This window comes from Oreochromis niloticus, linkage group LG10 (assembly GCF_001858045.2).
Source record: "Oreochromis niloticus isolate F11D_XX linkage group LG10, O_niloticus_UMD_NMBU, whole genome shotgun sequence".
Lineage (NCBI taxonomy): Eukaryota > Metazoa > Chordata > Actinopteri > Cichliformes > Cichlidae > Oreochromis > Oreochromis niloticus.
Genome location: NC_031975.2, coordinates 8527591 through 8551385, shown reverse-complemented (window position 1 = coordinate 8551385; position 23795 = coordinate 8527591). Strand labels below are relative to the sequence as shown.

The following is a 23795-nucleotide window of genomic DNA, read 5'->3' as shown; positions in this document are numbered from 1 at the left end:
CAAGACGTTATCAGAACAGTTCATAAGGGGAACAAGAAGATTGCTCAAAGGTCTGAATGCAGTGCTTGATCAGTGGCTTTGTCTTACAAAAACCTCAGGTATTTGTAGTCCTCAATCTAGTGGTATTTTTTTGTAACAAAGTAGAACTTAACAAGTACCAAAGGGAAAATATAAGCCGCATACTCATTCAACTTTGATGTATTACATGTTCTTTTTATAGTGAGAAGAGATTAGTCAATAATGAAAATGGCACAGAATTGTGTGTCTTTACTTAGCAGCAAGCACATACAGAGCTCTGCAACATCAAAAATCATCTTCATGTTTTTTGAATTTGTCTATTGTCAGATCTGTTGCATAAAATATTTTCAAATACACATTATTTTGAATTTTATCTCAAAATATGTCATCTGCTGAATGTCAGTCAAAACAAGAAGCACTCTGAGGGCGCAAGGCTAAACTCACTTTTAGAAGTTGGTAGTTTAAGTAATAGTTAAGTAATTGAGTAGTTTAGTTGATAGTTAGATTAGACAGCAATTAATAGCTGTAGATTCACATGACATAGAGAAAAAGAAAATAATAAAAATTTGCACATGTACACATGTGTCACCATAACAGTAACTTCATTAACTTACAAGCTGATCAGACTCTGATGGTAAAAACAGTTTTTCATTCCACAAGTTAACAATTATACACAGATTTCAGGTTTATACAGAAAACTTGTTTCTAATAAAGCAGCCCTTCTATGGGTAACTCTGGCATTCTGGGATGATTCATCAGACTCAAACAGTTTCCATCAGTTTCTAATGGAAGCGCTCACCCTCATATCAGAACATAGCAATTCTCCTTCAGGTGCCTCTCATTGATCTGGACTGTCTTGCTGTTTAGTGCTTAAAACCTGCACTTACACTGTTATTTTGATAAGTACACCACTTTGTCCTTCATCAAGTCGGCGCATTTTAACATTTTAGTAAGATTCATCAGGCGGGGTTCTTGAATATTGCAAAAAAGGCAACCCATAAAAAATTCTTAAGATATTTCATTCTTAACCAAAGTGTTGGAACGATATTGCCATCCCCGGAGTTACTAATAGGAGAATGCACTTAGCATTTTTCTGCCATATTTCTTTATTGTTATTTTTTGCATTCTTAGAAATACAGTTATAAAGAAAACTTCTTTTCAGTTGATTAAGGAGGTGGGGTTCGTGCTGCTCACACTGTGTCTGTAAGCAGCTGATATAGCTCTGGCTCCATGTGTGTTTGGACAAAATGTTCAAGAACCATATTAAGTTGTAGGTCACCCACATCTTGGCAGCCTTCAGAGCCCAACACAAATCATTGAAGTTATCAGTGTAACAGAAGGAAGTAGATAAGGAGGGTGGAAATATGCTTCAACTTCATGAACATAGCACAAGTCAGTGTAAACCATTGGATGGCGTGTCTAAGATGATCAAAATATGCCTCTTCCTATGAGACATAAATACATTAATTAATATGTACTCTGTGATTTTCATACACCCCACGTCTGCCTGCTTGGTGCTTCATGGCTTCACTAAGCAGTGTGGTTTGGACATTATTCCTCTTGATAACTTGCTTGTTAATACCATGAGCATGATTAGAAAGAAAACAACATCAACAACAAAAAACATGAGATAATCAGCACTGCTATTTTGTACAATAGTAGTATGATTATATTTTCACATATATGCCTTTTAAATGAGAATAAAGAGTAGAGAAGAGTCTTAAGTGCTGCTGTCTGAATTTAGATTTGAAGACTATTTGTAATAATAAACAGAACAATCTACTGAAACTGTGTTGAGAGCAGGTGGGGTGGTCCTGGTTAGTTTAAAGCCTTCTAGAGACGTTACGATCCTAATTCATTACAACATCTGCGATGGGAGGTGCCCATCTGACATGCCAGTTTTCGCCTATCACTTCTCTCCTCAACCACCTTAACTGGATGTTTGAATCACATTCTTACAGCTAAATGAATAATGCTGGTTACACGGCACTGTGTGTAAATCTACACCAGCGTCACAAATATACAGTAATTCTAGTTTTGGTGAGTCAATCACAGTGAGTTATTCTCAGAATTTGCAGTAAATGTTGTGTAGTGAAATGCCAAAAAAGACTGATGGGGCACTTGAGAGATCTCCAGAAACATAAAATCAGTATTTATACTGAACACACAGCCAATCTCAAAACCCACTTATTCGACCTCATTTTGCTGCCATTTCTGTATTCCAACTTTGAACTGATTCTCTGTGAATGCTCTTCATACATGCGAGAACACGCAATAAAAATAAATAAATATATATCTGCTGTATCACCTCGGGTCTGTGCGCACTCAACACAAACATGTAAACACACCATGATTGCATTTCTGAGCCGTTTGTGTTCACTAAAAAAAAACACCCAATCCTTTGGGGATGATGACAATCGGCTGTAGCAAGATTGGTTCATAAATGAGGAGTCTTTATTTAAACCCAAACGTTTCATTTCCAATTCTGATCCATGAAATGAAAGGTCACCCTAATCTGGTCTATTTCTGTTTTATAGAAACTGGAGGATAAATATTGGGAAGCAGGAAAAAAAAGAGATGAAAGTATGAAGCAATGAAAGTAATAATGATCCCCAGCTTGTATTAATGACACTAAAACATTGCTGTTGCATGCGAGCGTTCAGTTAAATTCATATCCTACCAACACATTACACTGACTGTAAACAAAACAAACAAAAGCATTAGAGATGTGTCACAGTTAACTGGTTTTAAAAAAAAATGATTATTTATAGACTGCATTTCACAGGTCTAATGCTCACTGACAGAAAATTTAGTTTGGAATTAAACAACATCTCACTTTGTTCTGAGTGCCCTGACATTCAGATGAATGGAGGATTGAAATCAGACACAGAGAATCTCCTTTTTGCTTGGTTTTCTTTAAAAGTATCCAGAATTAAAACTGTAACACTTTTTATATATCTCAATATTACAAACACAATGTTCCCTCTGCAAAAGCTTTACAACCTTGCTGTTAAGTACCTATCTGACCTCGTCCTACCCTGCACTCCATCCCAGTGTCTGAAGTCCTTGGACAACTGAGTGGTGCCTACCATCCCTTAGAATTCTCCCCCTGCATGAACCTACTGTCACTTTCAAAAGACCACATTGCCACATTTTTTGTTCTAGGGCTATATCTTCTGCCTCTCTCTCTATATGCCCAAAGTTTCTTGAGTCCCTCAAAGTGGTTACATAAATGCCAATTTGCAGCACTGTCAGACTCAGTATGGAAGTACAGGACAAAGGGAAGGGCTTTAGTGTGGTGATGGCTGAACCAGCTGGGGTTAGAGCAAACTTTAAACACAGAGGCTTCCCAAAAATCTATATTCATCATGAAATCTTTACTTACTCTGAAAAAGTCAAGCTTAATCTTATAGATCTACCTGCTAAGACTTCACCTCAGGCAACAGTGTAGACAAAGACAATGAGAAAAACATCACGTACAAGTACAAAGACTATGTAGAGAAGATGGGTGTGTTTTCCTTTTTGTTAATTCTTGTGGTTTACTGACACAAAAACTTTAGAGTTGAAGTTGAATGTTTCAAAAGAATGTTTCAAGATTTGCAATTCCTGTAAAGAAGTGACGATAGTAGTAAGATCAATAAGATCCGTGTTTCAAATAATATTTTGTAGTCTGCTTGGAAACACAGTGAGAGTGTTCATGAGGGGTGCACACAATATAAAACAGGTTTAAATAGAGCCTAAAGATGGCAACATTCTCTGTCTGCATGGCTCTTGTAACTTTAGCAGTTTTATAGATGGACAATATAAATTCTGAATATGTTTTCAAGTAGCTGTCCAGTTTAGCTAGCTACCTGAGACCCATGCCAATGCTGAATTAGCATGCAGAATAAAAGAGGCACAGTTATTGAGTGAACACCATAGACTGTAGAGAAACATGGATGTAGCCAACACAATACTTTGAGCATTTTGCCCATTGCCAACCAGCAACTAGGAAAACACTGCAAAAACACACAAAACACAACGAGAGTTGAATAAAAGAAAACAGAAATAGAAAAAATGCTGCAAGGCTTAAAAAAATATTACAAATTAAAAATCATGTAACAAAACTGAGGGGTTTTTTTGGGAGACAATATGTGATGGAACAGCAAGTGACAAGTTAAGAGTAAATGGCTAATGGCAAAAATGCCTCTCAACATGTGATAAAAACACACATTAAATTACATTGTTTTCTTTGTTACAACACTGATGAATCCTCTGTTTCTTTTAAGCCTGTTTCAGTGCTAGTTTATATGTTTTGGTTTCTGTTGCTTTCGTAGCTGGTCCGTCGCATTGTTGTATCCCCAGAAACTCTTTTTTTGTGTTTTTTCTATTTCTGTTGTGTTTTGTGTGCTTTTGCAGATTTTTTTATTTGCTGGTGTATCTTAAGCTGCAGTCCATTTGACCTCTCAGGGCCACCATAGAGTGTCAAACAAACAAAAAAGAAGCACCAAAGTTGCTTTCACCGTGTTCTCAATTAAGAAATTGGGGTAGGTGAGTGTTATCATTTTGATACTATAATTTATGGATCAAGCTTTTGCTAGGTAGCTCCAGTATTCTGCACATGTCCTCACTAAAAGGGGATCATTAAACTCAATAATACTGCAGACTGTTCTGCCCACAAAGTCATGAAATGTTTCCATTAACACCACACAGAGATATTTCTGTCTGGACCAGGACAACTGAATGACAGATAGGCCAAATGACAGGCCAACTAGACATATCTAGAGCCATGGCATTAGCATGGTTAAAAAAACCATAATAAATAGATAAATCTAAGCACACGAACATACTTGCACTATGCCCAAACCATAAGCATAGTACAATTCTGAATAAATACACAATACCCATAATTTATAAATTATAAAAATAGTAAAGTTGTGGTAGTCATACTTACATTGTTGTATTGATGATTGTTCTTGTGGGAAACTGCATAAAGATGGTACTCTATCTGATAACAGACGACTGTTTCCTAAATAAACTTTCTGTACACTGGGAATATATTGGAAAGAAAATTATCAATAACATAACTACTTGAATTATTTAAAAAAAATCAGCATAATTAGCTTTATTCAGAAACCAGGCGTCTGCAAATGAAACAGGAGGTGTTGCGTACTAAAGAAAGAGATTCCGCATCTGTCAGAATAATCAGTATTAAAACCTAATTACCAGACTGGTCTGAACACTTAAAAAAAAGGAATGAAACTGAGAATGATATGTGCAGCTCAAAGCTAATGGGCAACTCACCCGTGGGTCATGGACACGGGAAATATTATTTCTCTATGCAAGAAGCGGGCCTCGGATTCCACATGGTCGCATAATGGAGGGGGATTAACGAAGAATACCTCCTGTCATCTGTGGACAGTATGATGAGCTGAGAGAGGATTGAAGGAGAGAGAGTGATGAAGAGAGGAGGGAGAAAGAGACAGAACTGGGCCAATTGTTTTGATGTGCTTAATTCTTTCTGGCTGTGTGTGTGTGCACTTGTGTGTATCTATGTGTTAACATAAACATGGGCGCATGTCTAAAGTTCAGGGTAGCTATATTCCATCACAGTTCAATGAAGCAGCGTTGTCAGGGAGCACCTTGCAGCAGCTTTACTGTCTGTATTTCCATCAGTGTATAAATCCCTGTCAACATTTCTTGCAGTTCTTTAATAAATAACTGATCATCAATTAAATAATTGCTTTGGCGTTATCAAGCTCACTGCTTTTACTCGGGTCTGAAAAAGACCTTGCAAGACAAAGTGTCCGATGAGCAATCATACGTCTTATTTGCAAATAACTTTTATAATCTAGACTGATAAGAAATCCAAAATCTTCAGCTGGGATGGAACTTCTGTCACAGTCTTCTGCTCCTTGTCAGCCACCACAGTGTCTGGTTGGTTAGCCAGCATCTGGTTGTCCATCTGGAATTTGAAGTTGTTGGTTATTTTCAACCACTTTTAGATATATGTTCCATCAGGACTTTGGGACTCCTACACAAATGTGGCTATATGCCATCCACCTGGCTAAGGCTTTCGGGGTTTGTTTTGTCTGACACTCTGTTACAGTGTGCTGGACTATCTCATTTGGATCACCACATTGGGTTCTGTCTGCTGTGCTCGACACCTGCTTCTGCGGATCTGGTGCTTAGGACTTGTTCTTGTGCTGTCGTGATTTGAGACTCTGTGCTATATTTCAGGGTGGCCTTTTCTATCCTCTGGAAGAATATCTTGATGTCTGCCAGTATCTGCAGATGATGCATTCATGGAGGGGCTGGGTCTTCTATTATATTTTATCTTCCTCCTCCAGGTCATCTGTCTTCTGCTGCCTGAGGCAGTCATATAGCAGTTCTTCACAGAGGGACATATTGATGTATTTTTCTTGTTTCGTTCTCAGCCGTGATTGTGACACACACTAATCCACATCCTCCCTCTTTTGATTGCACATAGACCCTCTTCGCATGGAACAGTGAGAAGTTTTCACGTCTTGACATCAATCTATTACCTTTTATATGGCCAGCTTAATTAATAACTGATAGGACTTTTCATTTGCCCTTTCTTTGCTATCATATAGATGTTGGATGGATTAGTGTGTCAGATGTCTCATTGACTCCTACCATATGGCTTGATGTCATTCATGTAGATGGCCGATGGTCACGTCACTTCTGCAGTAAGGTGGATGACATGTATGGGGCCTCAGTGATAGGGTTATTTGTAGTCAATCAAGGCAGTGATTAGGTTAATTCCACTATTAGGTGGTGCTTTGATCTCCTGGCGTTGCTTCCAGTGCCATTCTGAGCTTCACGCATGTGTCAGCTTATGTGCCTACTCAACTTACAGGAGACTCCATCCTACAGAAAGGCAAGTTACTGGCCAGTAGCTGGAAGTTACCCTTGTGTGAATCCTCATCAGTATTGTTCTGCTCTGTGTTAGCAAGTCTGGGTGTGCCTGTTCTTTGTAGCTCATACAATTGTGCTGCCAGGCGATCACAGATATCTGTTAGGTGTTTCGGCCAAAAGGAGTTGGATCGTGCTTGGTCCAGGCAGTGGACCACCTTTGTGATCTTCTTATTCTTGGTAGCTACTGTATATCTTAGCTCCATCCACCAAAGCCAATGGTATTGTGTAATGTCTCTTTCTCCCAGATATCCTTGCATCACTGCTTAGTGTCATTTATAGATGGTTTAGTCTTTGTGCTGCTGTTCCCTTGGAGCTGGGAGTAGGCTCTTCATGACTCCTTGGACAGCATTTACAGACCATTTATACTCTTGACTTTTGCTTGTTCTGATGTATCTTTTCTGGCAGCCAAGCTATCAGTCTGGTAGTTTCAAGAGTCTTATGGGTTTTTTTGCAACCTGGTGCACTTTTATTAGCCAACTAATAGCTTTCCAAGCTACGTACTTTTCACAACTGTAATTACTTTTCAGGATGAAGATGGATAAACAATCCCTCATTTCCACCTATCTTTCATCCATCTGGCTTATCTAGGGAAGATTATAAAAGACTGTTAAGTAACATGGAATGTACCAAAACCTGAGAATCATTATCCTTGGAAAAACATTTCTGTATAAAGCCCTTTAAAAGAGGATATGCTGTTAATACCCTCCGTTTCCATGTAATTTGATATGCATGCAGGGATTGTGTGATGGATTGTTTTTAGCAAAACATCATTTAATCCCCTTTTCTATATTATTCAGATGATGAGAATTTATACATGTACATTTGACAGAAAGCTCATTTGCTATTTTTATCATTCTTACTTTCATTTAGATTTACTGTTTCTTTCCTTCCTGAATAAAACATCCTAAGGCTGGCAGAGTCTGCACAGCCAATCCTGTGTGAGCATTTGTGGGTATAAGAACCTAGCTAGGTGTTTGAGACAAAAGTGATATGGTAATTAATTGACTATAACCAGGATATTAAAGTGTTCTGGCATAATGAGTGTTTTTTTTTTTTTTTTTGTTTGGTTTTGTGCTGATACAGTTGGTCTTACAAAGAAATTAAAAAATGTTGGGTCTTAATGAGTCCTCTAAGTTTATAGCGTGAAATTTCATTATAATATTGGACACATTTCTTAACCTTGAGACAGTATAATGTCCCAAGAATCCCCACTTAGCTTTCTTTTGGTGTAACTTGGCATGTACTTGTGACTGGGAAAAGCAAAAAGAAGAACAACCTTTGGCAATGTGTGTAATGCAATGTCCATTAGGAGATTGATTCTTAACCCAGAGTAAGAAGACTAGGGAGTGGCTGGGGATGGTTGGAAATGGTGGGGATTGTTGGAAGGGAGGGGAGGGAAGGATCATTAGAAAAAAAAAAAATTGTTTTCACATCAATACAAACTGCATTATCTCATGCGTGGTTCTCTCTCCTCTGCCCCAGCCATGCCCTCGTCCGTCGCTGAGACTAAACATCTGCTGTCACTTGTCAATCAAGCCCTGAGAGACAGTGACCTTGCTTGGCATTGTTAGAAACGATCTGAATTGAACTTGCATTTTTAAGTCGCCTCTACTGCTGGTTTCCCCAGCGACTGGCTTGTAAAAAGGTGCCATGCCAAATAAAACTGGATTGATTGCCAATCAGATAAGTTAATTTATTGGCTCTGAGTCTGAGGGGTTGGGCCAGAGATGTCTAGTGTTTTTATATCCAGTTTTGCTACAGATTCAGTGATGACTTTTTCACATTATGATCCAAATCTTTTAAGATAATTTATATATGTACTTTTACAAGCAAAGACATGACATTTCGTGTAGAAATGCAGTCAAATGCATGGATTGTTTTCATTCCATTTAGTGAAATAAAGGAAAAACTTTAATCAGACCTGCTCTTTTTCTAAAATTTCAAACATAAAGTCTGCCTTTGGAAGAGCAGGAGAGTATGTGTGTGTTGGCAGGGCTAGCTGTCTTACTCAATCTGTCCTAGCTCATGTTTCTGTCAGGGTTAGTGTAAGCCAGCAGTCGGCTATGTCAGACACTAAATGTCAGCCCCCCCCCCCCCCACTCAATTGTATATGTAAAGCTGAAGGAAGCAAAGAAGAATATGGAGATTACTATCATGTAAGTGAGTTTCAAAGAGGGAGATGAAGAAAAACACAGACTAGAGACGAGCAATTATACAGCAGGGAAGACTCCATTACAAAATATGCTGATTTGCTCCGTGTGTGTGTGTGTTGGGTGTGTGTGTGAGTGGGTGCATGTGACAGGAAGGTAGCACGTGGTGATGCTGCTCCTCTCGAGGAGACAGAGAACTGTCACAATCTGCACCTCCAGCACTCTCTGGTGTCTTTCTCCTACTCTGGCGCTGTGTCTCTGTTTCAGTGGGGCTCTGGTTTGTTTTTTTTAGGGGGATGTTTTCTGTGAAATAACAAAATTGTAGCCTCGGTGAAGTGGCTGTTAAGACGTCTTTCTCCCACATTTTCCTCCGTCTTCCCCGCCAAGCTCATTCTTACACATCACAGCCCCCCCCCCCCCAACCCCCTTCCCCTCCCCTCCCTCAGTCTCTTTTGCTCTCTCTTGCTCCCCCCCCCCCCTCTTCCTTTCTCTCTCTGTCATGAATGTCACCTCTACTGATGGTGGCTGCTGGAATTCACACACACATACTCTCACAACCACTCGCTGACTTTGGATGGGAGGAGGAGGGGGGAGGGGAGGAGGAAAGAGGGGGGTTTCGGTGAGGTCTGTGGGAAAGAGGCATGCCATTGGAGGCAGAAGAGGAGTCTCTGCCTGTCTGTGTCCATGTCTCTGCTCCGTTCCCGGCTTCATTCCGACAAAGACCGTCAGTGTCCCGCCTGCTGTGCTACCTCTGGATTTAAGTCAGCTGGATTACTGCTTGGACTCTCGGCTCATTATTCCACGCTGCCACATTTAAATGGGAGGCAAAGTTGGACCGCCATGGAATGCACGAATGGTGAAAAACAGTTTGGTTTTTCTTGCGCTTTTAAGAGCTTCCTAGCATTCAAAATGAGCCCACTTTTCTTCATTAAAAGTGTTTTTATACGTAAATTAATTTGAGATCTTTCTCTTCTGTATCGCCTGTTTAAAGTAGGTTAGTTATTTTGCAATATAACATTTTGTACTTGGCTGCCAGTGCACATTTTGATGTGAAAGATGAGTGGGGAAGCGGGATAGAATCATGTCTCGAGCGTAACCTTTTGGAAAAGTCTGTCTTTTTAAAGCTGGTCTCAAAGTTTTACATTGAAAATGTGACTGTATCACTTCCAAAAAAAATTTTCCTGGGATCTGTTACTGTCAGATTTTGATTTTTTTTTTTTTTTGGTTCATTACATTGGACTGCATGTGAACTTGCATCCTATCCAGTTCATCCCTCTCCAAGGGAACCCTCAAACTAAACTCTTCCCTGTTAACCCACTTAGACTCCCGATCTCCCCTGTGGGGTCTTCTTTATAACATTCGTCCTATTCTAGTGTACTGAGGAAAGCAAAAGCCAAACCAGCAAAGGGGGTACCGGGAAGGAAGTCACCCCCCTCCCAAAGGTGAGAGGGGGGGAAGATGGCAGCTCTCGCCAGCTCTCTCATTAGACAGAAACGGGCGGTCAAGGACGACCAAGCCAACCGACCGGTAGCCAGCAAGCGCAAGCCCTGTCCTAAGAGCAACAAGTCCCTGTGCCAGAAACAGATCCTCGTCCTGATCTCCAAAGTACGGCTATGCGGAGGTCGAAAAGGGCGAAATGACAAAAGACCAGGTGAGTCACTAATATCATTTCCATCTTGTTTCTCTGTTCACTCATATTTTGGGATATTGTAGCAGAGGTGAGAGCTACACCTGTTATCTTAAAACTGGGCCAAAATTACTTTTCACACTTCACGTAAATGGAAAATGTACCTATGCACTAAAATGAGATAAGTCACTTTTATACAAAGTTTTCCAATTCAACTTTCTCAACTTTCAATCTGAAAGACACTCACAGGGTTTTGTTATTAGTCCTTTTTCACATTGTTTGGTCCTCTTATTCCCTGTGCAAACAATGACGATCAGCACTTGAACAAAATACCTTGTAGCTCCGTTCGCACTTGATCATTCACGCTTGTCACTGTAATATTTGAGTTTTACATTAGCAGTTATTCTCAGTGCAGCCGCCTCCTGCATCTCGCCTCTCCCAATGGTAGCCACAGCTTAAGGAAATTTTGCTGAACAAACATCATTCATAAAGAGGCCACATACCTTCATGGCTGATTGGAGAAGAAACTGTGAATTCAGAGTGAGAAAAGTGATGAAAAGTAAAAAGTGATGAGCAGAGCTTAATGCTTGATGTGGACTTTCATTTCGTTCTGAACGCCTTTGTTCACATATGTCTATATTGCTTCAACGTGATCCTCATTGCCAAAAGGTTTATTTACTATATTTATCATAATTCACACTATTTATTACATTTGGTTGTTTTAAGTGTTTTAAGTCTCAGAGCTTCTTAAATCTTGCTGCTGGTATTGTTTGATAATAAGAATTAATTGTGCTGGCTCAATACATTTAAGCCCCCATATCATTCAAAAGGAATAGCTTCCTGCTAGTCACACACACATTTTAGTGCAAAATCAATGCCAAAGTAAGCAGTTTTAATGCGTTTGTATTTCTCAGACCCACAGGTTTGTTTACTAGTTTGAGAGTTCTTTTTTCAGTCCTCATTTATTTCTAATGAACAGTGAAGATCACACCTAACCATTCACACTTGTCATTGTCATATCTGAGTTTCCCATTAGCAGTCATTCTCAGCTCAGCCACCTCCTGCAGCCTCACCTCTCCCAATGGTCGCCACGTCTCTCAAATCTGCATAGTAAAAATAAAACAAGTTTTTAGTCAGACAAAACTCTGACATGAGTTTCCATGCACACAACAGAGCTTTTGCATCTCCAGACATAATTATGCAGACCTGCACAAACAATAAATTGTCAAAATAGCTAAAAACCACTGCAGTTCCCAGTGCAGGCTTAATTCTGTCAGGTTGTCTGATATGCTTGGTCTTTGAAAGCAGAACTTCAGCTCTGAGTCTCTGAACAGAGATTCCTGTGATGTGATGCTAAGATTCCTTTCTTTCTTACCATTTTAAGGATGCAAAACAAAAGCTTTGTAGTATTAGTACTCATAATATAGTACTCATTATATGATGGCTTGCTATTTTTTTTAACATTTCGTACAAAGTAAGCTTCTTTGCTTTTCCTTATATGTATACCCTTGTGTGCTTTGTGTGTTTTAATTCTTCGGTTTGACTGCTGCAATGAGTTGATGTCTTCAAAATGTTTAGGCTTATTGGTGCACAATTAGCAACATATTCTTTATGTTTGTTCAGCAACATAAAGAATATGTTGCTGAACAAACATCATTCATAAAGAGGAAACATACCTTCACGGCTGATTGGAGAAGAAACCGTGAATTCAGAGTGTTTCCCCCACATGAGAATCAAAAGCGAAGAGCAGTGCTTCATGCTTGACGAGGACTTTCATTTCATTCTGCATCCCTTTGTTCACATATGTCTACATTGCTTCAACCTGATCCTCATTGCCAAAATATTGCATTGCTGTATTTATCTTAGTTCACACTATTTACTACATTTGGTCTGAGCATCTGAGTGTTTTTACTCTTGGAGTTTCTTTAATTGTATTGGTGGTATTGTTTGATGAAAAGATTGTGCTGGCTTAATAGATTTAAGCCACCAGATCATTAAAACAGGAATAACTTCCTGTCAGTCACATCCAATGCACTATTCAGAAACCACGTCTGTTTTGATAAGACATTGCTAAAATTTTCAGATTTAACAGATGTGACATAACAATGAAAAAAAATTGCAGACGTATTTCCTTGCATCCCTAAATTCCCCTCATTTTGCATCTGTTCAGTGTAGCCTAAATGATTCCTGTTTTCTATGAAATGGGTTGTAAATTGTTTACATAATGAGTTGTCTGAGCTGCAGTGGCTTGTGATTTGATGTGGACATGAATAAACTGGCTATGACCACATATAGTACAGTTAATTGTGTTTTCAGGGAAAATCATCAGATATCCCATCTGCTGTTTGAGCTTTAAGCTTTGTGTGACATTCAGTGTTGGGGTCATCATACAAAAATAATACACATAATTACGAGTTAAAAATGTAAACCTGAGACTACAGAGCCATACGCTGACACAAATCCTTATGCTAATGAAGGCACACACATTTTCTTTTAGTGTTTAAGTATAAACACAGAACCAGAAGCAAAGTTGGTGAAAAACAGCCCAAAGAATACTTCTACAGTGACAGGTATGGGTAAAAATGGATGCTACATAGCAACAATGCTTATTATTGCTTTTGTTACCTGTTGACAATCAAGCTAACTTTGTGTTAGCATGCTGTCTGTGTGTAAGCTGCAATGGATAGCTGTTTCTGGCCTGCACACTCACATTCTGGTATTTTTTTGCAATAAAAATGAAAGTTATTTCCAAATCTTCACTCCTCAAAAGTTAGACTGTTAAAATGTATTTGTCTCCTCTCTCCACATGACCTGTCATCTGTCAGAAGTCAGCTGATTCTAAAGTCAGCACCGTAAGGGAAACAGGAAAAAAAAAAGATAATTATATAACCCAAGTAATAACAGTTGCTTGAACAGTAGCAATGTTAATACAGTTAGTACTGTAATGAGGTAATATTAAAGATGTAATAGAAAAATGTAATGTGATGGAAAGCGTTACAATCCACCACCACTTTTGGTGGTTTGAGGGTTTTTTGACACAAAAAATTAAAACTCTTTATATTCTTAAGTATCCACAATAACTGAATTCTACCCAAATTCTCAGGAAGTAAAGCAGCTCATCTCCCCAATCAGAAGGTGAGCTGTTCGATCCCTGGCTACTATAATCTGCATGTGATTCTTATCCTTGGGCAAGATACTGAACCCTGAGTTCCCCTGATGCATGCATTGTAGTGTGACTGATAAGTTAAAAATAGTACTTAAAATGCGTGAACAGGGCTTGTAATAAGGAAGTGTTTTGAGTAATCAAAAAGAGTAGAAAAATCCCATATGAGCGCCAGTCTATTTAACATCATCTGATCTCTGGTCTTTTTGTCTTTTTTGTGCATTTAAATTTAAACAATTAAAATGAATAAGAATGACCGGAGTCCTCAGAAATAAGGCCAACATAAAATGGCCACATGGTGGAAGCATCAAGATTTCACAAAGCAAGATATTTCAAAGATTTGATGAACAGATAAAATGAGAGTAACTCTTAATGGACCAGATGAAAGCACAGTGGAGGAGGGTATCGGTATTGGTTGCTTTCTTTAAGGATGAGCTATTTGGACTGTCTACAATTCAAGCAATGAAACATTGGAGAGTATGTAGCATTTAAAGCAGGGAGAACTATAATGCGGGACAATGCTCCATCACATACATCTAAGTACTCTATTGCCTGATCACCCAGGAAAAGCCTTAAATACAACCAGTTGTCCACCTTTTTAGGCTGGCCATCGAGCTCGCAGAGCAGAATAAGGACTACAGTTAACAGCCACAATCCGAAAGGTGAAGCCAGACTCACAGTATGACTGCATGAAAGTCACTGGAGAGTTAGCTGAATAATTTCAGGGCCACAACAACAAAGTGTGCACCCTGCCAGTAGGGAAGCAAAGATACTTAAACTTTAGATTGCTTTATTGGTAACATTCCCACTCATAGGCAAGGAAAGTAATATCTGCAGCAGTGTATGCAAATGGACCGGGGGGAGGGGAGGAATCTGGCCTTTATATAGCATTGTGTGGAACATGGGGACATTGGAAGGATATACAATGTAAATATCTTATATAAGTTCTACGGATTTAAAAAAAGGCTTAGAGATTGGAGATTAAACTTCCATTATATAACACAAGTGCATATCTTTTAAAAACATGTACATATAAAAGCCATTTGCACAAGTTAATACTCTGATGCCAGAAAATATAATTATACATTTTCTCTCTCCACAACAGCCATCAAAAGGCTGTGTAAATTCTCTTCCCGTAGTGTTTTTTGAGCCGCGAAGAGTTTCAGTTGTCATTTTAGAATCACGCCAGCAGACACAAGCTAAATTTATTACTGCTACTGCCCACCACTTGCAAATGTGGCTGGCACAAATCACAGAAAGGATGATCATCTACCTGATTGTACCTTGTAATCACCTTCCTCTCGGTGTCCTGCACAGTCCCTTACTGTACAGAAGACCCTTTCAAGTGGTTGCCCTGTCAGTGATCTATACTCCTGCCCTCCTTTCAGATCAATTTGGCTCATTAATGTATAGCAATTAATCAATAATCTCCCTCTTAGTTTGTTCAAGGTTGAATCTGCCTTGAAAAGTGAAAGGATATCGAACTCCCTGGCCCTGCGGATTAACTTTGGTACCTTTTTTCTAAGTTAAATCAAACAAGCACACAGACAACAGATCTGGAAAAAACAAGCACAAGCAGGTAGTTATAAAATGAGATACAGAAAAAAATTCAGATAAACCATATATCTTGATTTTGGTGGATGAAAAATGTTAGTAGGCTTAAGTTTAAGTTTTACCATAAACATATTAATAGGCATTAAAAATAGCAACACTATTAGCTGAGTCATTAGACACTAATGCATGCAAATATAGTTCAGACCTGGACATCTTGTAGCATTGAGAGAGCTGTTTGGCATGGAGGTGCAGTAGTATGTTGTAGGTGTAAGCACTGAAGAAGCCAGTCAACAGTTGGAGCAGAAATGTAGGGCCTGGCTGGCAGGCAGCAGACCGGGTTACAAGGAGAGATCCAGCAGAGGATAGCATTAAGCTGACCCCAAGAGATCGAGGCTGCAAACTCGCTTACTCAACAACACCTGATCAGACAATGCAGTGTTAGGTAGCTTCTCATCAGAACTTTACTGACTGTGACAGGGGTCAGAGAGAGAGAGAGACAGAGAGAAAGAGACAGTGAGGCAGGGCAAGTCTGCAGAGGTAAACACAAGCTTAAAGAAAAGAGTAGAAGATATTACTAATGCCACAGAAAATTGTTTTTAAGAGGTGGAGGTGGATGGTGATGACGGGGGTGGACTCAGATCGAAAGATCAAAAATGCAGAAGAAGAGTAAGGAGAGATATCGGTGGAGAGATTAAAGGGGAGGCGGGTGGGACAGCAGAGAGCTGTGAATCAGGCTGTCATAGCGGCAGCATGTGGAGAAGAAGATGAGATGGGAAATCATGGGGTTGGATATTAAGTGCCACTGCAAAACACTTCTTCAGTTATCCTCTTAATCTGTTTAGAGAGTAGTCAGTCATGATTTGAAAGTTGAGCATTTTTCCTGAATTGGAATGAAGGCTTGTGGGCGTTGTAGTGGGTTAAAGGTGGTTTTGAGTGTGGTAAGGGTTAAATGGTTGATCTTAGTGGTAACCACAGCAATTTATTTTATACATTATTTTCTCTCTCATTCACACTATTGGTGTCAGACCATCCGTGAAAGGTGCTCACCTGCCATTGAGAGCAACTTTGACTTTAGCAACATGCCCAGGCTGTCAAACAAACCCTCAACCTGGCAATTAGAGGACAACCTGTTCCACCAGCTGAGCTCCAGCTGCCTGCTGCTGTTGAATAAGAATGCTGTCACTTGGATATACCGGTAATGTCTTTTGTGGCCAGGGATGGGAAACAAGGACTGATATAACTTGGTCTTGTGCCAGACTGGTCAGTACCAAACTTTTAATAAGTGTCAAGACAAATGCTGTTGCTACAGTAATTCATTCTGACATGCAGAAGTTAGAAACTGCCTCCTCATAGTGAAGATGCTGGTCTCAAGTAATCATGCTCAAGATTTGCTTCCAGTAGGCTCACTTTACTACATGTGTTGAAATTGCAGGTAAAGGCAAAGTGTAAATGGAATAAAAACAGCAAGCTCAGTAGAAAAAAACCCAGCAACTTTATCTGAAGCTGTGCAGCAGGTTTGAGTGCAGCTGCTATACCGGCTCCTTCAGTGCACCCACCCGGATCCCAGCTCTGATATTGATGGGATTTGCTAAAGTTTTTTTTTTTTAAAAAGAAAAAATGCAAGTGTCCCAACCTCAAGTCACGGAAACATTAGCCATCGTCATCAAATTAAACTTTAGTTATTAACTCGCACTGGGGCTTTAGCACTTCTTTAAATGTTCCTCATTAGTTTTTGGACAAGCAGCAGCAATAGCTTCATCAGTGGAGAGCAGTCACACACTCAAATCAAATCCCATCTTAATTGCTAGTTGAGGGAAAACGGGGCGTGTTGGCAAGTTTATTTCAGATTCAACAGTGTTACCATTTCAGTCGTATGCATGTGTGCAAACTGCAAGATAGATTTTAAAAAATACTCATAGTTAGTTTAAGCTAGAATTTACTAAGGGCTGTCCTGACATCAAGAGGTAACAAATGCCTTATTTTCTATAGTTATTAACACCAATGAAACATCATTGGTGAGTGTCTTAACTTACCTAGGGTCATAGCTTATTTTGTACAAAACTTATAGAATAACATTAATAGGTTTCATTAAGTTAATGAGGTTCAACAAGACTCGCTACTGACAAGCAGGATCAATAACAGTACTCATTTCTAACTTCCCAGCTCTTACCAGATACAATATAAGTGTCCTGTTGCCCATTAAGTCAGGGCAAGAACAGAAAACTCAAGACTTACTTAAGACTGACGTCAAATGCCTGGTTGGACTTCTAATCCTATCTATTTTATTAGACAGCTATTGATTTAAATTTTAGAGACTAAATTAAAATTTTGCAGTAGAAGATTGTTTGTCTCGTATCATTGCAGGAAAGTTGTAATAAGATTAGCATTCATCACAATTTGGCATATTTTTGAACAACATCTAGATGAGACAAACAGAAGATTAGTGGTTGATTGCTGATGAGGTCATCCCACCAACGTCAGGAGATTTTCAGCATGAAAGAGCCCGCGGACTTCCACAGCCATCTAAACTATCTGGCACCAAATGGTGTGTCTTGAAAGAAAAAGTATTAAGCTTTAATCTTTTGCAGTTTCTTATGTAAAGTAAAAACCACCAGAGATTAAGAGATTTAGTTATTTTAATTGTGATTGTTTATCTAACTTTATCTTTATCTTTAAGTTGCCTATGTCTAACAAATAAAGCGAGTGGACATGACAGATCTCTTTTACTTTAAAGTATTACTACAGCTAGAGTTTAGGAGTTGGCTTGTGGAAAAAGATGCTGCCTTAGAGAGCTTGTTGACAATGGCTTTAAATCTTATTCAAAGTGAGGCAGGAGGAGGGATGTGTGTACAAAAATGCCTCTTTTTCTTCCTGTCCTACTGAAGATGCCACCTTAACCTCCCACACATGCCTGCTAAATTGAATCTGTGGGTGCTTTGATTAAAGCTGACAAGGGTAGATTGAATTTACCTCTAACAAGAGAAAAACTGAGAATAGAGGACACCTACTGTAAAGAGGTAATGATGAGAAGACAAGTGGAGGGAAATTTGGAGAGTGTAAGAGGAAGGAGATCATAAATGGAAGACAACCATGGGATACTGTGATGGGAAACCAAAAAAGATATATTTTAGGGACATAAAAGAGACCTATTATGCAGTTACATACTTTGCCTCATATATATTGTTAAACTAGTATATACCAGTCGCTTCGGACTGCTTTTTTTCTATTATTGGCTCCACAATGTCACGGACAGCAGATATCCCTGGTCATCTCAGGCACACGGCATGGGCTGTGAGTGAAGAAGCCGTCAGTCCCACGGTGCCAAACCCTTGAGTTTATAAGAGACAGCAAATCAGAAGAAAGTTGCCTTATGGCTCACTGACTGATTGTTAGTAGTTACAGTGACCAAATGGTTGCCCAGTGGTTGAGCTTGCAACACCCTCAGAATCTGGACAACAACTTTCGATCACAAGGCAATTGTTATGGTCACCTGGTGGGAGGCAACCTGTCTCCAAATAATGGTGGTCCATCTTAGGCTGACTACCATCACTCTCACACAGGTTGGTGAAAGTCTGCAAATAGCTGCAGTCTAATTTATAAGCACAGACAGATTACCAACACATTGCAATCAATCTGAGTCAGTCTGTGCTGATATGTTCAACTCGTCTTTACAATAGGAGGCTGGACTCAACTGGTTGCCTGTATTCTGGATTTGTTCCCATAGAAAACCAACGTTGTCCAGCACGTATATCATTTTGCAATTTTGCAAATTTGCAATTGCCATCTTTTTGGTTGTGCCACAATCTCCAAACATTGTTTTACCTAGTGTGATTGTAGCATTAAAGAGAGAGGGAAATAGCTAAAAGGACTTGTTTCAGACAGATGATGAACAGAGGGATTGCACCAAGGCCCAATGTAAGATATCCATCCATCGATTTACTATCACTTATCCGGGTTTGGGTCATAAGGGCAGCAGTCCAAGCAGAGAAGCCCAGACTTCTCTCACCTTGTTCCAGCTCATCCTGAGGTACACCAAGTCGTTCCCAAGCCAGCTAAGAGATATAATCACTCCAGCGAGTCCTATGTCATACAGGGCCTCCTCCCAGTATGACGTACCTGAAACACCTTGCCTATGAAGCATCCTAGCAAGATGCTTAAATTACCTCCACTGGCTCCTTTCAATGTGGAGCATTGTGTTGAAAGGGGCCACAACTCGTAACCATAGATGAGGGTAGGAATGTAGATTGACTGGTAAGTCTAAAGGCTTGCTTTTATGCCTAGCTCTCTCTTGACTACAACATCTCGGTTCGGCCATAGATGGACTGGCCATCGGGCATACCGAGCATTTGCCTGGTGGGCCGCTCATGATTTTTCGTTTTTATGGGCCGATGGGGTTTTCTTTCTTTCTTTTTTTTTTCAACGGTATAAATGAGTGGTGTATTGGCCAGTTGGTCATCATGGATTGGGCTGGACCAATTACAGCCGAGGAGGTCAAACTTTAAAATTGAGGTGAAAAGCAACGCGATTTGTCCCGATCAGCTGATCAATGATCAATGATCAGCTGATCGGCTTTTCTCTCTGCGTCAGAAAGAGCAAACTAGCGGAGGTCGCGTTAAACAACAGAAGCACCTTTAAATTTGATGAGCTGTTGTTAGAATTTATTTAATATTAATTTCTAGTATCAGCTGATGTTTGCTGGAGGGATGAAGGGTTGAAGGGAAGTTATGAACTGTTTCTGGGAGACAAATAACACCAGGATCCTTTTCTAAGTAGCTGACAGCTGGTAACTGTGCAGGGGCGGGTCTTGCAAAGTTTTGCCAGGGGGCCAGGTAGGGCATTAACAGGGAAAGGTGGGCACAAAAAATATGTTTCTTTCTTATTCTCATTTAAAATTTCTAGCTTTTAACAAATAATTATCTGAATCATACAACCAAAGTTTTCATCTGATGTCAAATGTATAGAAATCCATTATTGTACATAGTAATTTTTTTCAGGGTCCCAACATAATTTCTTCAGAAGTAAGTACTGTATATGATGCCAGTATTTTCCCACATTTTCTAGATACTGTACCAGTACTGTGTGTAAAATACCATCAAAATTAAGTTTTGATGGTAAGTTTTGAGTGAGGAAGTTTTATTCTTTCTCACCTTTCTTTCTGTCTCCTTTCACTTTTTAAAGGTTGCCATGTTAGAAAAAATATTTTGCCCTGCCATGCTGTTTATTGATGTGGTAAATAAATAGTTTATGAAAATATCACTAAATCTGTCATTTATTATTTTTAATATTCAGTAATGGTCATGTCTCACCTCTAGTCTTCTCTGTCTTAATTTCAAGTTTCCACGATATGTTGTAGATAGTTCAGGAGGTAAACCAAGCAGTCTTTGGGTTTTGGCTAAGTACTGTTTAGAATACCAGAATAGGGAGGATGGTGTAGGTTTAAGTTAAGTTCTAGATTGATACATATATACCAACAAGACAGTGTACATCACTGTCACAACGACGTTTGTTTTCATTCAAAGGCTTTATGGTTTATCCCATTATACCTGGTGGGCCAGTCTCTAGTCAAAATGCCCGGGCTGATTTTTTGTCCCAGTCCAGCCCTGGGTTCGGCCCAATCTGCCTGTCAATCTCTCGCTACACTATCCCCTCACTTGTGAAGAAGACCCTAAGATACTTAAACTCCTCCACTTAGAGGCCGGTAGTTGCTAGCTTGTGCGTCTTTCCAGTATAAGCTATATAAGTATTATTTTGACTGTGAATCAACAAAAGATATTCATGTAGAATCCAAGTTTAGAAATATAGAACTAATGATAGGACCAATGAAATGATAATGAGGTCTTTAACCTAAAATAGGTGTTATTTCATATATAACAGAATTACTCGCAATGTAATATATATACAACATGCTCTCCCAGTATTTTACCCATGATAATGTGCAATATAAATATAGTACTGAAATGTCACAAGTCTCCCATTTCTGATGCCTTACGTGTTGATTAAGCATCAATACTTAAAAATGTGAATATATGCACATTATTGCACTGGAAATGTTTGTGGCTGTTTCCTTGTTTGTATATCCCGCCTGGGTCTTTACATTTCTATTTAAATGCTATATGTGTGGCAGCGTCTGCTAAAGTTAATCTCAGCCAAAGCTTGGCAGAAAATCTACAATGGGTGAGAAGCTGCCTTTAAGCATCTCTATGCATGACTTTCCTCTGCTGTGCGGGGACCTCATCATATAAGTGGTTCAGTGAAGAAAAACACTGCGAACCACAACTTTAAAGTGTAAATCCTTTTCTGGCCCCAATCACACTGTTTAGCGCAGTCGCATGTTCGCTGGCGTGATCATCACACATTCTGACAGAGGTCTGGACCCCTGTGGGAGTTCAGAGGATGTTTGTCTTTGTTTGTTCTGCATATATCAAAGTGCCTATTTGTGTCCTTGCTGGCGGGTCCATAGGAGAAAAAAGGATAGGTGAGGTGTGAGCTTGAGCACTCCTCCACTTGTGTCTGTGTGTGTTTTTCTAAGTACGTTTCAACCTGAAGAAACTTGCAGCATGGGGTCTGCCCCACATTACTCTGAATCCCCTGAGCTGAGCATGTTGTTAACTGTCACTGATACATTTCTGTCATAATGCTAATGAAGCACATATGTGAATATTGAATGTGTGTCAGGGAAGCGGTGTGAATCCTATTTGCTCGTACTCGTGTGTGACATGCTCTTGTCAGTGCCATTAATAACAAGCAATAACTGTGCCTCACTTATGTGAACCGCTGCCATTGTCACAGGAAATGATTTATGAAGCCTTGAATTCAAATTAAGAGGCCACTCTTGAACTCGCTGGTGATGAGATACACCTCATTCGTTCCTATTCTTTCTTTAACCTCGCCCCATCCTCCTATCCCTCTTCTACAACATCCCTTTCGGTGCGTCTTCCCATGTCTCCTCTCCCTCCCCGTTATTCTTGTCACATCTTTTTGCAGCTCCATCACTCCATCATTGCCCTTTTTTGTGTCGCACTTGCTGTCCTTATCTCTTTTATTTCTGGACATACACAGAGCATTCCTCACTCTTGTTAAAGTTGTTAGCTGGGTACCATGACTTCAGGCCTCCCATGCTCCTCTCCTTCCCTTCCCTCTCCCTCCTCTCTTTCCACAAGGTTGATAATTACTAGCAGCACTGTACTGTAGACCTGGCCCAGTTTAGAAAATGAGAAACTGTATTCTCCTTTTATTACATGCAGAATCAAACACACATGCGGGAGGTCGTCTCTTTTTTTGTGTGTGTAAAATACAGTAGAGCACATGCATGGAAAAACACAGAGTGGAGTATTTTCACGCAAAAGGGTGAGAGTGAATCGGGGACTCCTGCAAATATAAGCCAAGGAAAACCCCTGTTGTTCGATTGGGTCAAAGCAGAAGAAAATGCCCTTGGCTGCTCAGTCATGCAGGCCCCCAGTAATTACCTCCAACCTTATCGAGAGGAGCTCGCCTTTGGGGAGATCAGCCAGCAACATACTGAGCTCAAATCAAGCCAGATAAATACATTAGTGTAATGATAACTAACACTGAGCCATACACTACGCTGATTAGAGATAAATCTCAACCGCTGCTTATTTTTCAGAGCAATTACATAGCAGCAAAGGGTTTAAGTGTCCTTGATGGCAGCCGGGATGTATGAAGTGATTACCTTGGGTTCTTATGTGCATTGACCTCATTTATACAGAGACCCACATAATTGCTGTGTGTATGGTTGAACTGGAGGGCTAGGCTCCATTCTCCCCCGTGCGATTCTCAAAATGATTATCGATGCGGAATGCAAATTGATGAGGGGCATCCCGGTGTAAACCTAGCAGCGGCTTCTGCTGGGATTAGAGGAAAAGTCAATTTAATAAACAAACTGCTCTCAACAACTTACCTAACTTAATATCTCCATCTCGCCGTTTGACAACTGCGTTATACTTTGTGCAGCAAACGTGGGACTTGTGTTGTGTCATATTTATGCAGCGTCTTTTAAATCCACATCTCTTAATGGGAGACTCGCTACACACTTTCCTTTCTGCTTGTCATATTTCCTCTCATGTGTGGAGAGGTCACTTGAAAATGGGCCGGCTGATGAGTCAACATGTTGTCGAGTGAGCTGACAATACCTGTGTTGATGTACATAAACAGACAAGGAGCTCTCTTTGACCCACACTCCACTGACCTGGATCAGCGAATGTTTCCTGTCACTCAAGCCCACACATGTCCCAGGAGTGATGAATGTAGTCTTACACACACACACACACACACACACACACACACATGTGCCTCCTCTCCATGGGAAACACCCTGGACGGTGGAAGCTGCACGTTGTGCTGCTGGC

At 39.9% G+C, this 23795-nt stretch overlaps 1 protein-coding gene across 1 annotated transcript in view; it reads left to right on the top strand.

Annotated features, from left to right (window-relative positions):
- The first annotated feature begins 9700 nt into the window (after positions 1-9700).
- The window catches only part of fgf11b (fibroblast growth factor 11b), a 39983-nt gene continuing 25888 nt past the window's right edge, over positions 9701-23795 (top strand). Inside the window, exon 1 of the mRNA XM_019363459.2 lies at positions 9701-10737. Within this exon, the coding sequence (XP_019219004.1) occupies positions 10545-10737 (193 nt within the window). The 5' untranslated portion in view covers positions 9701-10544. The remainder of the gene's footprint in view (positions 10738-23795) is intronic.